This window comes from Brassica napus, chromosome C3 (genome assembly GCF_020379485.1).
Source record: "Brassica napus cultivar Da-Ae chromosome C3, Da-Ae, whole genome shotgun sequence".
NCBI classification, from domain to species: domain Eukaryota; kingdom Viridiplantae; phylum Streptophyta; class Magnoliopsida; order Brassicales; family Brassicaceae; genus Brassica; species Brassica napus.
Window position 1 is genome coordinate 65,622,498 of NC_063446.1, and position 18,033 is coordinate 65,640,530.

General features: G+C 38.8%; 1 protein-coding gene across 1 annotated transcript; it reads right to left on the reverse strand.

Annotated features, from left to right (window-relative positions):
* Nucleotides 1–11,016: 11,016 nt before the first annotated feature.
* On the reverse strand, nt 11,017–16,841 carry LOC106386169 (protein DETOXIFICATION 39). The gene is made up of 8 exons (XM_013826058.3): nt 14,929–16,841; nt 12,391–13,022; nt 12,180–12,236; nt 11,852–12,090; nt 11,655–11,773; nt 11,485–11,571; nt 11,296–11,357; nt 11,017–11,209 (listed from the first exon to the last, which is right to left on the reverse strand). Coding segments are annotated over exons 1-8 (1,524 nt in total). The 5' UTR covers nt 15,256–16,841; the 3' UTR covers nt 11,017–11,208.
* Nucleotides 16,842–18,033: the final 1,192 nt, after the last annotated feature.

The window sequence follows — 18,033 nt, forward strand, 5'->3', positions numbered from 1 at the left end:
CACCAAAACTATTATTCGCTACATAAAACTGGTTATGGTATAGTGGTTAACTCTACCTTTAATGATAAGATGTGGAGTTTGTAAGCATTTTATAAATATATTTTTTATATGAACTTAGGCCATCAGCATTGATATTAGGGTTTCTCAACAAAATTAAATAATTAAGTAATATTTAAGAAGTATATTTTTCACCAACGCAAAAAACCCTAGCCGCTTAGGGTTCTGTGGCGACAAAAAAGGCGACTTCAGATCTGTGACCTAGGACGAGCAAGGAGAAGGGGAGAGGGAGACTATCGTACACTCCTCTCTGAAAGCCGGTGTCCTGTTGCGAATACATCGTTTTCTCGAAGGTTTTTTTTCTCAAAAATTTCCACCGTGTGGTGTGTTGACGTGGCTAGCAAGATTTGGAAAAGGATCAGAATGCAGCGTTCTGTTGGATCCAGAGGTAGAGGAGAAGCTTCCATGGTGAAGAGAAGGCATCAAGACGAAGATGATGAGATCATTAGGGTCCCGGTCTTTGACAACTCAGACCTGATAGAAAAATTTAAGCTTACCCTGGTTGGACGTATGTTCCATTCAGATGGTAGAAGCGTTGAAGCTCTTCTGAAACATATGCCGAAACGTCGTATATGGGATGTTGAAGGCCGAGTAAGAGGCACGAACTTAGGAAATAATAAGTTCCAGTTCGATTTTGACAAGGAAGAAGACCTACAGAAGGTCCTTCAACGACGGCCATGTCACTTTAATAAGTGGAGTTTCTCGCTGGAAAGATGGATTCCAACCATTAAGGAGGACTTCCCTAACATGATGCTGCTATGGGCGACAGTATCAGGCGTACCTATTCACTACAAAAAGCTGGAAACCTACCAAAGTGTAGGCAAGGCTCTCAGAACTTATGACTCTGCTGATATTGAAGGGGGCCGAGTAAGAGTCTTTATTAATGGTGACCTTCCTCTGAAATTTGAATGCAAAGTGGGTTTTCAGAACGGGGATGTGGTGAAGGTTACAATCATCTACGAAGACTTTCATAGGCATTGCTTTACGTGTAAAAAAATTACAGATGAAGAAGGAACGTGCCCAGAGTTGACTGAAGTTAAAAGAGAAAAGAATCGTCTCTTAAGGATCGAACAGAAGGAACAAGAGGATAAGGCTACTCAGGAAGCTTTCTCAAATCCCTATCACCGGAATACGGAAGCATACCACAAATCGCCATACCACCGCGAGAGTAGAGATCTTGATCTAAGAAATGAGAAGGCGCATGTGACAAACCAGAGGCGGGAGGATCGCTACGAGAACCGTCAAGAATATGGTAGATCGCATGACCTACGAAATAGAATCACGGATCGGCGAGAAGCTCAGTCCAAAAACGTTTGGAACCGTTTGGATAACTCCAATCAGTCTGAACTTCCCTGGAATCGGGAAAGATACCACCCCTACCAAGACAGCTCAAGAATGGAGACTAGGGGAAAAAACATAGATACAACTTCCTCCTCGGAATGGCGCCCTAAAGATCGCAAAGACAGGAGGACTGATAGCTACAGTAGCTATGTGAAAAAGGCAGGGAAAGGGAATCATACTGAGCGTCATGATAATCACTCCCCCAGGAGAAGGCACTCTCCAGATTCTCAACGCACCATCTTAGAGAACTTACAGAGTAAGTGGCCCAGAGGACACTATGGGGGGAGACGTTCCCGATCGCCACCTACTCAAACCATGGAGTGGAGACCGGTGCGCAAAGATACATGAACAAAAGAGACTAACACAACACCAAGACAAGAGAATGCTGGGAGTAGAAGCATAGAACTTGCCGGGACGGCTAGACCTGAAGCTGCAAAGAGTGGAAGAACTAGTGTTGATATCAGAATTCAAAGTGCTCAGGAAAATCGTCGTCAACAAGTCATTGGCGAAGAAGGGGAACAGGAGACAATCACGCCGAGGGCGACTGAGAATCTCGCTCCAAGCTTGGAGAGAGATACGGATACCAACAGGAACAACAAGGAGGTGGTAACTGAAGTGGAGCTCCACAAGGAACCCATGCTTGGGATAGATAAGGATCTTGTCGACACAACAAAGGATAATGAAAGAGGAGAGGAAGACATTGATACAACCATTGCTAAGTATGCTGAGCTGGCTATGAATGAAGAGATGATGGAGAACGATGACTTACTAGATGAAATATCTGAAGAAGAAATACAGGCTTTTGAGAAGGAACTTGAGGATGACAGAATCGAGGCAATCTCACAGCTATCCCCATCCAGGTAGGACCGGCCGTCTCTAACTAAGCCAAAGGAACCTTCTGAAGTACAGGGTGTCGAGGCGGTAGCTCGGGGCACTTCCAACAAGCCGGTTCTAGGAAAAACTGATACGACGATCGCTCAAACAATAGGGAAGAGGAGAGGAACACGTAGCCCTGATCTCAAAGGTGCTGCTGCCTTCAAGAAACTAGCAAGTCGTGGAAGGCTTTCCCCGAAAACAAAGTTGCTAAAGCCTCCAAGGGAGGCAAGTGCATCGGCTCGGAACAGTCTAAAATTCCCTCGCCATGAGGTGTATCCCTCTGCCATTAAAGGCAGAAAACCAGTGTTAAATTCAGGTTCGGTGGTGTCCCAGAAACCATCCAGTTCTCGGATATGAGTACAATAGCTTGGAACTGTCAGGGGGCTGGAGCGTACCTGACAAAACAACATCTCCAGGAGTTACATCGCTATTTTAATCCTAGTTTTCTTTTTCTTTCAGAAACAAAAAATAATTTTTCTTTTATGCAAGACTTTAAGCTTGAGTTTGGTTATGACAATGTGTTCACCGTGGAACCAGCTGAGCGAAGCGGTGGACTAGTTTTATTTTACATGAATGATGCTGATGTGAATATTGAATTCTCGAACGATCGAATGATAGATATTGCAGCAAAGATTAAAGGACACAAGGTATTTATGACCTTTGTGTATGGTGATACGGTAGTCGAATACCGCGAAAGAGTATGGGAGAGATTGACGAGAATCAGCTTAAGACGGTCAGGAGCATGGTTGATGGTGGGGGATTTTAATGAGATCACGAGTAACTTAGAGAAGAAGGGAGGGAGAAAACGCACCGAGTCGTCCTTCCTAGCCTTCAAGAACATGCTGGCGAACTGCGGTATGATCGAATTCCCTCACTCGGGTAATTTCTTTTCCTGGGCAGGTAGGAGAAGATCAGGAAGGATCCAATGTCGCTTAGATATAGCGGTTGGTAATGAAGATTGGCACCAAATATTTTCCCACACTGATGTGGAGTATCTCTTGCGTTGGGGCTCTGACCATAGGCATGTACTTGTTCGGATTAAATCAAAGGAAGGGTGAGGACGAAGAGATTTTAAGTTTGATAGGAGGTGGTTCGGCAAAGAGGGCTTTATCGAAACTGTTAAGGAAGGATGGGGACATGTAGACTCCAATGAATCACCTCATTTATACGAGAAGATCAAGAATTGTCGCAGAGATATCTCCCGATGGAAACGAAGCAACCCGTCGAATACCAAGAAGCTCATTGAGGACCTCAAGCGTAAACTAGACCAGTCTCAAAACGATGATTCCATATCGAGCGAGGACGAACTAGAACTAAAATGGAAGCTTTGCGAAGCATACCGGGAGGAAGAACTTTTCTGGAAACAAAAGAGCAGAGCCCTATGGCTAAAAGAAGGGGATAGAAACACAAAGTTCTTTCATGCAAAGACGAAACAACGTAGAGCTCGGAACCGAATAACAAAGCGATTAGACTCGATGGGGAATTGGATTGAAACTAAAGAAGGTATTGAGCACTTGGCGACTGAATATTTTCATAAGCTGTTCACGTCCTCTTTCCCCAAAGATAACGAAGAAGCTTTGCCGTATATTGCCGCGTCTGTCACTGATGACATGAACACCCTTCTGACAAGAGCACCTTCAGAGGAAGAAATCAAAGACGCAGTCTTTGTGATAAATCCAGAAAAAGGACCTGGTCCAGATGGGATGACTAGCCTCTTCTATGAGAGATTCTGGAAAGTAATCGGGAAAGACATTATAAGGACCGTACAAGAATTATTCGCCACAGGGGAGATGGACCCACTCATCAACGAGACCAACATATGTCTCATACCTAAGACGGACAGACCACAGTCCATGACTGAGTTCCGACCAATCAGCCTATGCAACGTCAGTTACAAGATTATATCCAAGGTCTTATCTTCCCGTCTAAAAAAGGTGCTTCCTGAATTGATATCGGAAACTCAATCAGCCTTTGTGGCTCGACGTCTCATCACAGACAATATTCTAGTAGCACAAGAGATGTTCCATGCTCCACGGACGAACCCAAGTTGCCAGAGGAAATATGTCGCCATTAAGAAAGACATGAGTAAAGCATATGATCGTGTAGAATGGGGCTTCCTAGCAACACTTATGGAGAGGATGGGATTTGACAACCGCTGGATTCACTGGATCATGAGTTGTATCTCTTCGGTTTCGTACCGAGTCCTTATCAACGGAGAAGCCAAAGGACATATTATCCGCTCTCGGGGGCTACGGCAAGGCGATTCTTTATCGCCATTCTTATTTACCCTATGCACAGAGGTGCTGATATCTCAGATTAAGCATGCTGAAGCTGAAAAGAAGCTATCTGGTATCAAGATCGCTCGAGCATGCCCCGCGGTATCGAATCTGTTGTTTGCAGATGATAGTCTGTTTTTCTGCAAAGCGGAACCGGAACAATGTCGTGAACTAATGCGACTCATCGACGTCTATGGCAACGCCTCAGGACAACAACTGAACAAATCCAAATCTTCAGTTCTATTCGGTTCTAAGGTGGTAGCGTCCAAAAAACTTGACCTAAAAAGGTCTCTAGCCATCGACCAAGAAGGTGGAATGGGAATGTATCTCGGCCTACCGGAAAAGATTTGTGGCTCTAAAAAACAAGTCTTCAGCTTCGTCCTGGAAAGACTTAATAATCGAACTAACTCGTGGTCAGCGAAACTCCTATCTAAAGGGGGTAAAGAATTGCAAATTAAATCGATTGCTCAAGCGGTACCCTCTTACGTCATGTCATGTTACCTATTACCACAAGGGATCACGCAGAACCTAACCAGTGCAGTGTCCCGGTACTGGTGGAGTACAAAGCATAACAATAGAGGTTTACATTGGATAGCTTGGGACAAAATTTGTATCCCACTTGAATGTGGCGGCCTGGGGTTTCGAAACTTCAGGGACTTTAAGCTGGCCCTCCTGGCGAAGCAGTTGTGGCGTCTCCTAAAGTTCCCACACTCGTTATTAGCCGGAGTTATGAAAGGCCGATACTATCGCCACTCAAATCCGATGAATGTCTGTATTGCGCAAAATCCTTCGTATGGATGGAGAAGTATATCTGCGTCGCGACCGCTACTGTAGCAAGGACTACGGAAGAGGATAGGCAATGGTGTTGATACAAAGGTGTGGGAAGAACCATGGCTACCATGTAAAACAGCAAGACCTCCTGTTAGCAGAAGCAACCACTACGACCAGGACCTCAGAGTACATCATCTGATTGATCATCAATCTCAGACCTGGAACCGGAACATGCTAAATGAATTTGTGAGAGCCGAAGATATCCCAAGAATCTTATCTCTACGCATAAGTAGAACTGGCAGTCCGGATTGTGTCAGCTGGGACTTAACAAAGTCTGGGCTCTACACAGTGAAATCGGGATACGAGATGGCCCATGAGATGAGAACCAGGTCTCTGTTCCCAACAGTCGCAGAACCTAGTACCTTAACTCCCAAGAAAGCGATCTGGAAACTAAAAGCACCAAGAAAGCTCAAACACTTTTTATGGAACTCAATCTCCGGTTTTATTGCGACGGCGGAGCAACTGAAGCATCGTCACTGTGCGCGGGAAAGCACTTGTGTCCGGTGTGGAGCGGAGACAGAATCAATCAACCACACTCTGTTCGAATGCCCACCAGCCCTCCAATGCTGGGCTCTGTCTCCTATTCCAACATCTCCGGGGTATTTCCCGAGTAGTTCTCTCTACGCTAACTTTGATTACCTACTTTTCAGAGCCAGAAATCGAGGAGTGAGCGCGCAGCAATTGGAGGCATTTCCATGGATCATATGGTACATATGGAAAGCAATGAATGATAAGGTTTTTAACAATAAGGACATATCTCCAAGGCATACGATTCAAATGGCGATAAAGGAAGCCGAGAGCTGGCGTGTAGCTCAATTGGTAGCAGAGATTTTTGATATTGGGGGAGACGATCTGCCAGTAGGTGGCGATCAGATGAGACAGGGAATTGAAGCAGGGAGGTGGAAATGCCAGGTTGACGCATCTTGGATCGAAGATCAGGGCGCCACAGGTCTCGGGTTTGTGCTACTAGACGATGGAAGATCCACCCTGTTCGGGGTCAAGGGTAACATCAGCTCGGCTTCACCTCTCCATGCGGAAGCAGAAGGCATAATTTGGGCGATGCAGGAGATTCTTAAAAGCGGGAGAAGAGAGATTCAAATTCTGTCGGATTGCGAACAACTAGTGAAGATCATACTAACCGATATGGAATGGCCAGCCTTAGCGCCGGAGCTAGACGAGATTAAAACATTATCCTCTGATTTCTCAAGCTTCTCTATATCTGCTATCCCAAGATCACAGAATGCATGTGCGGACAGACTCGCCAAAGGTGGCCGACTACGCAAGCTAAATCCCTCAGTTAGTGTCTTTGCGCCCATATGGCTAGCCCCTGAAGCTAGTCTAACGGCTGCAGAGTAGTTTTAGATTCTATTTCCATGTCAAAAAAAAAAAGTAATATTTAAGAAGAGAGAAAATGTAGAAAAGTTGATAAATGATTCTTCCTAAAAGAATCATCAAAACAATTTGAGAGACTACTTAAAGCATTTACTTCTTTTTAATTGGTACACCAGTTATTAAATAATTAATTTTAATTACAGAATCAAACTATGAATATAATAATTTAAAGAAACCAATGTTAAGAGACTTACCGATGTAAATACTCTTAACAAATTATTTAAGTTATCAAATATGACGGGCCATATCACTATTATGACTATCTACAATATTTTTAAATTTAAACATCTTTTTCTATCTTTTAATACTTCCAATAATTTTTTTCTTCCACCTAATAATTCAAAATACATTAAGTTTTTACCAAGTACAATAGTTTTGTTTAGTAAATTTACACCATAATTACTAATTAATAATTATTTTTCATGTTCAAAATGAACAAATCTAATATTTATTCATAGATATTAGGAAGATAATAAATTTTCATATAAAAATAAAATTATTTAATCTATAATTAGATAATTGAATTTAAATAATTAGGATAAAATAAAAATGTCAAAAATCTTCAAAATATGACATGTGGTGTTGGAGGTTCCTATTTCATCCTTATCAATATGTTAAATATTTAGAACACCAAAAATCTATATTATCAAATTTTATTATTCAACATGTTAATTGTAGTCATTCAGATGTTGAATCTCTTATCAAACATGTCCATTATAGATGATCTAGTATTATGTATGAATTCCTGAATAAATACTTCTGAACAATCATGAAAGTGTTGTTCGTTTCATCGACGCAGGTCTGGCGTCTGCGTCTGCGGCTATGTTTTTCATTAAAGTTTGTTCGTTTCATCGACGCGGGTACCTGCGTCTGCGTCTGCGTCCGAACGCAGTGTCCAGCGTCAGCCGCCAAAAAAACCAGCGATCGCGACTTAAATTCCGCGTCTACTTAATCTAATTACCGTTTTGCCCTTAACCTAATTCACTAATTACAAAAAATACCTAACCTAATAGACGCAGACGCATCTTTTCTCCGTGAGACGCATCTCTTCTCCAGCTCTCTCTCTCTCGGATCTTGATCTCCAACCCAGCTATCTCTCTCTCATCTCTCGATCTCGAACCCAGCTCTCTCTCTCTCTCTCTCTCTCTCTCGATCTCGAACCCGGCTCTCTCTCTCCATCTCTCCATCTCGAACCCAGCTCATCTCACCTCGAAGCTCTCTTCTCCATGGCATCTCATCTCAAAGCTCTCTCTTCTCCATAGCTTCTCGAATCTTGATCTCCAACCCAGCAGCTATCTCTCTCATCTCTCGATCTCGAACCCAGCTCTCTCTCTCTCTCTCTCTCTCTCTCTCTCTCTCTCTCTCTCTCTCTCTCTCTCTCTCTCTCTCTCTCTCTCTCTCTCTCTCGATCTCGATCTCGAACCCGGCTCTCTCTCTCCATCTCGAACCCAGCTCATCTCACCTCGAAGCTCTCTTCTCCATGGCATCTCATCTCAAAGCTCTCTCTTCTCCATAGCTTCTCGTTCAGGTAATTGTCTTTGTTCTAAAAAAAAAAAAAAAAAAAATTCTCTGTTCTAAAGCATTTTGGTTTCAAGCATCGATTATAAGTGTGTTGTGTTGTGTGTTTTTTTCAGCATTTGCGGCAAATAAGTGTGTTCTGTGTTCAGCCTCTTGTCTCAAGCTTCTCTCAAGCTCTCCGAAGCTTCTTAAGGTTCGTCACTGTAGCTATCATCCTCGTATAGAATCTGAAGTTGTGTGTTTGCTTTATATATGGCTTTCTACTTCTCTAGTTTTCTTGTGTTTCTGCCTATTATTTATGACTCAGACAAGCAAAGTTGAGAAAAATATTGTTTTATGTGTTGACTGTGTTCGCATCTGAATTTAGAAGCTATCAGATCAGATAATTTATGAAAAGCAATGAATCATATGTTGTTTCGTTGGCTCTTGTTGCTTTGATGATTAGAGAAGTTTACGTCTTCATGTATTGACTCTTGATTTAAGTATCTCTGAGATTTAGATTGTGCTTCTTTCCCTCAAATGCGTGGAAGAGTAGTTGTGTGGGTAAAATGATCTCTCTGCACTAGCGTAGCTTGGCTTTTTTTAGGTTTGATGAGAATGTGCCAAGATGAAGTTCTATTCGTGATTGTAAAATGTAGAGCTCACCAACTTATTTCTCTGTGATTTAATTTTGCAGGGATCTTAGAAACGAGGCTAAGGAGCTCAATTGTAACTCTGAGGAGCCTTTTCAGTTATATGACCAAGTTCTACGATGCAATCCTGGAGCATTTGAGTATGCTATCCCTGGTAAATGAAATCTTCTCATTTTTTCCCTTTTTTTTGTCTGAATTGTAGGGTGTTACAGATTTTGAGAAAAAATATTGAGAAACATTTGGTAAAGAAAACTTTTAAGTTTTAGAATTTTCAGTCCGCACTTAAGATACCTTTAATGCTTGATGCTAGCAGTATCTTCCTTCCTTTCTCACCCCATTCAGCTGGTAGTGAACCTCTAGGCTAGGCTTAACTTGTACTGAGCTTTAATAGTTGTTTGGTTGCTCTGGGAAAACTTGTTATTGCGCCAGTGTTTGATAGAATTAATTTGTTTTTTGTTTATTATAATAATACTGTGGCTACTGATTAGTTGAGAAAAATATAAACAAGTGTTGGTATTGATGCTTAGAGTTGGTCTGTATTAAGTTTGAACTGTTTTAAAATGATTTCTTGTGTCTTTTGATGAAACTGTGTAGAGCTTGATGAATGTGTTGTGTGTTTGCTTTGTCTCAGGCTTCTCCATAGCATCTCAGGCTGTGTTTGTGTGTCTCAAGCTCACACTCTCAAGCTCACTCTCTACCGCTGTTCCTCTCACTTTTTAAGATGGCAAAAGATGTAAGGCTCTCTCACACTATTCTTGCTTGTTATATGTATGGAATGGTCGTATTATGTCTTTAGGTTTTATGCTTTAGGTCGTACGGAATCTTTAGGTCGTATGCTTTAGGGTATGTGTCTTGCGTTGTTTTTTTATGCTTTATTCTTAATTTTTGTGTGTTTTAGAATTGGCCTCCTGAGGAAACCCGGTTTTTTTTCCAACTTTACGCTGAAGAGAGAAAAAAGGGAAATAGAACGAGTACATCTATGAATAAAATAGGGAAACAGAACATCATAGAGGCTTTTGAAGCGAAGTTTAAGAAAGGATATGACACTTGGCCGCCTTTCAAGAACAAATACGACACTAGTAGGAAGAGATACACCAGTAGGAAGAGATACACTAAGTTTTCAGGATTGCGATCGGTGATTGAGATGACATTTTGAGTATGGAAAGCAAAATGGAGGATTTTGGATCGTAAGCATCCAAAGTATGGTCTGGTCAAGTGGATTAAGCTCGTGACAGCGACGATGGCGCTACACAACTTCATACGTGATTCGCATCGGGAAGATCATGATTTTGTACAATGACAAAGTGATGATGATGGAGAAGCAGAAGGAGAAGAAGCTGATAGTGACGGTGATGAAGAAGAAGAAGATGATGATGGTGGTGGTGGTGGACATACTGTATATGAGCCGACTGGTGATAGAGCGATGGAAGCTTTGCGTAAGAACATCACAGATAAATATGGTAGAGGTCGTTTACCGTATTAAATGTTTAAGTTAGTGACTTGGTTTTTCTTTGCTTATAACTTTGATTATCATTTCTATGTGATATTGAAATATTTGTTTTATTTATTTAAGACTATGTATTATTTAGCTTTTGTTTTGTGATAAATATTTTGATATATTATTTTTTCTTTAATTTAGCTTATAATTTATGATAAAAATGTTGTTAAATTTGTATAGTTGACTAAAAATTTATTATCAATTAAATATAATATTTTGATGCATGTAAATATATGTAAACTACATTTCTTTATTTAAAATATAATTTTACAAATTCAAACTACATTTTATTTATTTAAAATACAATTTTACAAATTTATAAAATTAAAATATAAACAAAATCAAATAGTCGCAGCGTCTGCCAAACGAACAGCACTAAATCAATTTTCTGCGTCAGCGTCCAGCGTCTGCGTCAATGTTCTGCGTCTTCGAAACGAACAACAAGCTGCGTCTGAGTCTAAGTCTGAGTCTGCGTATGCGTCTGAAAAACGAACAATACCAAAACGAGCAGACGCAGACGCAGACTCAGAAAGCTGCGTCGATGAAACGAACAGCACTAAAGTACTAACAGATCAATTTGAAAACAAACTTTAACAGATTGAGGAAACCATCCATCAAATTAGCCAACAATGTTTTCCCAAAGACTTGTGAATAGTTTTATTCTATTTTACAACTTCTAAAATCTTTTAAAAAGAAGGATCTTCTTTTCATCAAACCACCTCCACAGACCACACAGTTGCTATTCTTTCTTTTTTTTTTGCCTTCCACTCCTCCGGACTTACTATAACCTGCATTTTTAGTATATTTATTACATTATCAAAATTAAATCTTAGCTATTCCTGAAAAAGATATATTATTTGTTTAAATCCCTTACTAGTTTTGGACAGCATCCTTCTTGTCGTCCCACATATCCAATCGTTTCTTCGCCTTTTCCACCTAAAAGTTGTATAATAATAAAAAAACTTAATAACATGTACAGTTGTACACACCTTTAAAGCCAAATTTAGCTTATAATATACAATTTAAATCAATATGACATGACTTGCTTTCATGTAATACTTACTTCTTTATCCCAATCTGTTCTATACGTGACGTAAAGTAAGATGAGAGTTTGCATGAGGGTACCTCCAATCATCCCGGTCCATATTCCCTATCATTTCGCATTTTATTTATATATAGAGAGACAGATCATAAAAGCATATATTATACAGGGAAACAAAATTAAAAACGAACCTTAGCTTGCAAATTGAAAGTGAAACCGAGAACACAACCAATGGGAATACCAACAACATAGTAACAACCAACATTTACATATGCTACGAAGGTCTGCCATCCACATCCTACTGCCACTCCTGCAAACAAATAGCAAACAGATATTTATTGTTCGGTTAAGTTAAATAGGGGGTTTCTCCGGTTTTAAGTCAGTATACCGGACAAGACGGGTTGGATTCCGTTGAGAATGACTGTGACGGCAAGATAAGGGCAGAGGTCAGAGACGGCCTTAGCCACGTCAGCGTCCGACGTGAAGATGTAGCTGATGTAATCACGTGACGCCATTAGGACGAGCGCCTCCCCAACGGAGATCATGAAGGAAACAAAAGTCGCCGTCCATGTAGAGAACAAAGCTGATTTTGGATTCCCTGCTCCGAGCTCATTACTTGTTCGTATACTGTAATGTCACATATATATTTTCTTCAGTTTATGATTCAACAATGCCATGTTAATAATTTGAAAATAATAAAAGGAATAAATAGTAACCTTGCAGCCGCATTGAAGCCGACAGAAACCATGAAGGACAATGCTGAAACTGCCATACTACAAAAAGGAACGAGAGTATTTAGATATAAGTTATAGGTTATCTTATAATTTAAAAGACCTCACATATACATGCATCTCTTAGAAGTTATAAGTCATATTATTAGATATGTGAGGTCTGCCATAATCATGCACACCAAGATCATGGACTTACCAGATGGAGAGACAATCTAGAGAGAGAGCAGGCTCCTCAAGCAAACCAGCGAGAAGAACAAGAATCTGTGAGTACCACATTTCCAGACAGATCATAACAGCAGACCCAACAGAGAGTTTAAAGAAACTCCAAAGACCTTGGAACGATCTCGAGCTAAGTCCAGTCCACGTGTGTTTAAACCTTTCATTACACGTTATATACAAAGTCTGGGCCACAACCATCACCCACCATGAGACTGTAAGAACACAAGCGATTCCAATAAGGCCCATGCCCATTACGTTAACGGCAAACCACGTCAGCAAGATTTGGAGGAGAAGGGCGGCGCCTGAGATGTACGCGCTGGGAATCACCACACTTTGGGCCTGGAGGAACTTTTGGGCCGTGAAGTTGACGGCGTAGGCGAAGATTTGAGGGAGGAGTCCAGCGATGTACAAAGAAGCCTTGTAAGACACTGATTTGGGTTCGCCTAACATGAGTAGGATCGGGTATGAGAAGGTGTATAGAACTGTCATGGGCAAACCCACTAAAGCGAGGACAATTGTTGCTCGTTGGAGATAGGTCCCAAGCATATCGAACCGTTGGGCTCCATATGCTTGTCCACATAGTGTCTCGACTGCACTGCCCATGCCTAACTGAAATGAAGCCAAAAAATAAAATTAATTGAATATATAATGTTTTTTTATAAATAAAAATGATAGAATGTAAGGAAAGACACAGGCTATGTACTTGATATTTTAGGTATAATTGATACTTGATTTATCTTTGTAAAAGTAATAAAAATTTAAACTTGGACATGTTACAAAAGAGTAGTTATTATTTGAATACTTTCTCAGTATAAATTATTTGACTTCTGAGTTACTTGCAAGTGTTTTAAAGTACTCCATCTATTTTATATTACATGATGTTTTACCTCAATGCACGTATAAGTACTACTATAATATAATTTAAAAATAATTTGTTTAATTATAAATAGAAATAATAAAAAGACAATTGGTTACATATTTTGATATAATTAAAGTTATTTGGATTTGTGCAAACATTTTATATTATGAAATAACAAAACCTTCTCAAAACATCAAACTGAGGGAGTCTTTGATTATTAGTTTTTAAATAGTATTGTATTAATTCCATGTCAAGTTCGATATTTAGAACACTGATATGAACAAAATCAGCTTAGGACACTTTTTAAATTTGGTTAGATTGTTGGAAAACGTATACTTATTAAAGTAGCTGCATATATAAGTTTTGATCACACACTGAGTAAGTTTCTAATACTAATTTTACTTTTAAAATGATATGAATACTAGTTTTCATATATATATATATGTATATATGTGGGTGTGTTTATAATGTTAGGTAAGATTAGCATTCTATCAATTTATCTCTAAATTTCGGGGTATCGAAGAAAATATCAATTATTGTAGTCAGCTATATAGAATTTAATGTTTACTGTTTATTTATATTATTAATTTAATGTAAACGCGCTAAACGCGGATAATTTTTTATCTTAAATTTTCAGCTAAGCGACTTGTGTCCGTTGACCGTATTATGGAAGAAAAACATAATTATACTTGTATTAAAAGGACAAAAAATTCACCACCCATCTTGTAACCAATTAAAGTGCCAACTAAATTATTAATAAAAATATTACTTTTTTAAAAAAAAAATCAAAATTAATTAAAAAAAAATGATCCCACTAACAAAACCCTAAATCTTAAATTCTAAACACTAAATTCAAAACTCAAACTCTAAACCCTAAATCATAAACTCAAACTCTAAACCCTAAATCCCAAACTCAAACTCTAGATCATAAACTCAAACCCTATACCTTAAACCATAAACCCTAAACACAACCCCTAAAACAAAACTCTATATCTTAAACCTGAATCATAGACCCTAAACTCAAACCCTAAACCCAAAATGTTTAAATTTGGGTTTAAGGTTTACAGTTTGGTTTAGGTCTATGATTTGGATTTGAGTTTAGAGTTTAAAGTTTGGATTTAGGATCTATGATTTGGGTTTACAGTTTGGGTTTAGGGTTTAGGATTTGGGTTTATCGTATAGGGTTTGGGTTTAGGGTTTACTATTTGGGTTTAGGGTATAGGGTTTGGGTTTAATATTTAGGGGTTAAATTTAGATTTAGAGTTTAAAGTTTAGGATCTAGGGTTTTGTTAGGCATCATTGTTTTTTCGGCTATTTAAAATTTTTTAAGAAAAATTTAAAATTTTTTAAGAAAAATTTAAAATTTTTTATTATTTATCTAGGTGACAATTTAATTGGTTATAAGGGAGATGATGAATCTAAAGGTTCCTCACAGGGGATGAACTGAGTTTTGTCCGTATTAAAATACCTAGCAGCGAAAGTGTTTGCTTCTACAACTCGCTCTAGATCACTTTCTTAACAACTCTGACAATAAAAAAAGTTCTAGTCATAGTCATGTAGTGCAGTGCAGTGTAGTGTAAATGGAATAACCTTTTACCAAAAAGTTTAACTCATTTAATTATATCGTTCACCGTTTAGTGAAGCGTAAAAACGTACCATGAGGCCGTAGACGAGAAAAAAGCAGCTGTTTCCGAGGGATGCGGCGGCGAGTTCTTGACCGCCGAGATGTCCGGAGAATATACGAGCGGAGATACTCATTCCGCTGTTGACTAGATAGACAAGTATCGCCGGAAGTGCCAACCTGAAGAGTACCTTCAACTCTATGCACGCGCCTAAGTACACGCGCCTCCGACACGAAAGGCTACTATCCGTTAAAACGCTCTCGAGTCCGACATCTTTGGGTGGTTTTGGATCCGAGTTTGTCGGATCCACTAACGGTCGCTGAAGATCGGATTTCTCCACCGTATCACTTGACACACCCATATATTATTTTTAGGTTTTTATTTTATTTTTTTAACTTGTAATTTGATACCAAGTTGTCGAGAGAAGAGATGTTTATATAAAGACTGAGGAGGGACTTGGTCGCAGATGTGGGGTTTTAAAATAATCAAAATGAAAATAAGAAAACAAATCTATTTGTGCCTATAAAAACAAATAATGAAGTTTTAGAAAGCAAAAGTGAAGATAGCGATATGAAACTGCCCGGTGGGTTCACGGGACAGTACAAAAGATGTTGCCAATTTTTCATATAGAACAAAATCATGATGAAATTATTTTAAATTAACCTATAAAATGTAACACAAAACGGGAAAAACATGATTCTTAATTTTAACAAAAAAATGTTTAATATATATATATATATATTGATCTAATTAAAAGCAGAGATCAGATCTTGATGATTAATTAAGTTGGCGCTAAAAACAAAGTTACACGGAAAATGAGTTTTAAATTGTTTTCTTTCCCTTTCGATTTCATTGATAACATTAGAAAACCGGCCGAACACATAGACCTCCCCGGAAGCTAAACCCAAAAAAAGGGATCGAAAATCCAAAATACACGGGTGACACATGAACAACTGAAATATAAATCAACTCCTAAACTCCTTCAACAAACCCAGATCAAATCAACACTAGATAGAAAAGGCAAAGACTTAACAATCAATAACTAGCCGGATTTCTTACCATGAACTAAGCAAGATAGCACGCAACGCAATATACCGGGAGCGCAGAGACTTCATTGAACCCCAAGTTCACAATGACAACGCCTGAACCATCAAGACCTCATCTGAACCACATGTTCACGATGACGACTACTAAACCACAACGCCTACACCAAGGCACAAAACCGTGAAGAGACAAAACTCGAAATAAGGTCCACCTCAACCGCACCTTCATCTGGAGATCTTCACGGCTCCACCTCGTTATATTGCTTCACCATACAAAGACACAGAGGAAAACCAGAGACTAGAAGCACCCAGGAAGAACACTTATTCAAGGTGCGAGAGGGACCTTCGTAACCGGGAGATAAGAGGTAACCTAAAACCATCTTCATCTCAAGGACCATGACCTTCACCTGCTCACCACACACAACCACGACACTGCTACACCGTTGCTGAATCAAAGATTAGTTAAGGCAACCCCAAAATCCATGAGAGACTAACCGGGTTCAACCCTCTCAAACTGTCGCAGAACCACTCTAAACAGGTTGTGAACAACCACCACATCACAGAAGAACCACAAAGGTTGAAACTTTACCTTGATCAGAGACGCAGACGGAGACCGGACAAGGGTGAAACCTTATACACCACCGAGAGACATCGCTCATGCCCACAGATCTACCAAAGGTTCATCAGATCTGGAAAACGAAGGCTCTTCAAACTGTTCCGCGGCAAACAGAGGAATAGCAGACAACTTTAAAGGGAGGAGAAAAAGGATCTGTGAACAGACATGGAAGATAGCGAGATTCCTTTAGGGTTTCACACTAGAGAGCTTTTCTATCGGCTTTTTTTTTAACTTGCTCTCTTGTTTTGATGAGTTTTAAATTGTTTACCAAGAAGAATAATTATTTTACATTTAACAAAATAAAAGCATGATAAAACTATACTCTTTATGTTTCTGTTTCAAATTAAGTTTCAATTTAACATTTTTTTGTTATAAAAATTGTCATTTTAGAATTCTAATGCAACTTTCGGTTCAATATTAATTACAAATACATTGATTTTATAAATAATTTCATTTATCTCAAATATTATTGGTTGAATATGTGTAATTAATAAAACTTAAATGTATTTCAATTATTTTTTTAATCTATGTGAAAAATGTCAAAGTGATACTTTTTATGAAACTTAGGGAGTATATATTTTCAGTTTCACTTTGATAATTGTTGTTTCTTTGTCATGTGTGCTCAATAGTTGATCAGTAGTATATATACGTGTTTATAAGAAGTATATATTTTTTTATAAAAAAAGTTAGATGATCGCTACATATTTAGAAACGATAATAGTAATTTTGAAACCATCATACAAATATTTTTGATATAGTTTAACAATTTCAAAATAGCATAGTCGCATAAATTATAATTTCAAGATTCGCTTGAAGGTTACACACCAAATCGCTTGATATGACAGCCACGACCAGTTTCATGCATAGGTAAACAAAATATGTGTATTAGATCTTCAAAATTGTATGGCTTAATATACATTATTTTCAGCATATAACTACAACCGAGCTTGGAATTGAGGGTCAGAAACGGCTTCTCCAGTAGCTCGTATCTGATCTCATCTTTTGCTCTTTGTATCATCTCGCAAAGCCGTCTGTAGTTTACAACTGATTTTTTAAAAGAATTTCATCTTTGATTATTATTATTTTTGTATAATTTTTAATCACAGTTGTGTATAAAAAAAATGTGGTATGTGCTGCTTGATCTAATGAGGTCTTGAGCGTTAGTTTTGGATTGCTGTTGGTAACTGCGAGTTTTTTTTTTTACCAAAATTATTGCGAGTTTGGAAGTTACATTTGGTAATCAAGCTAAGTGACTCTTTGTAATTTTGTGTTTTCCCCACCAATAAGTGTTCTTTCTCTTGGTTTTATTGATCGGCTTTATGGCCTTTTTGTTGTTTGTTTATCTTTGTAGATCTTGGTCTCTCTGTGCTTCTTCGTTTTTGGTCAGAAATCTCAACAATAATATGAAACTTAACATTTTAAAAAAGTCTTACAAAAATATAGCAAATCTAGCATATATATAATGTGTCTCTGTGTCATG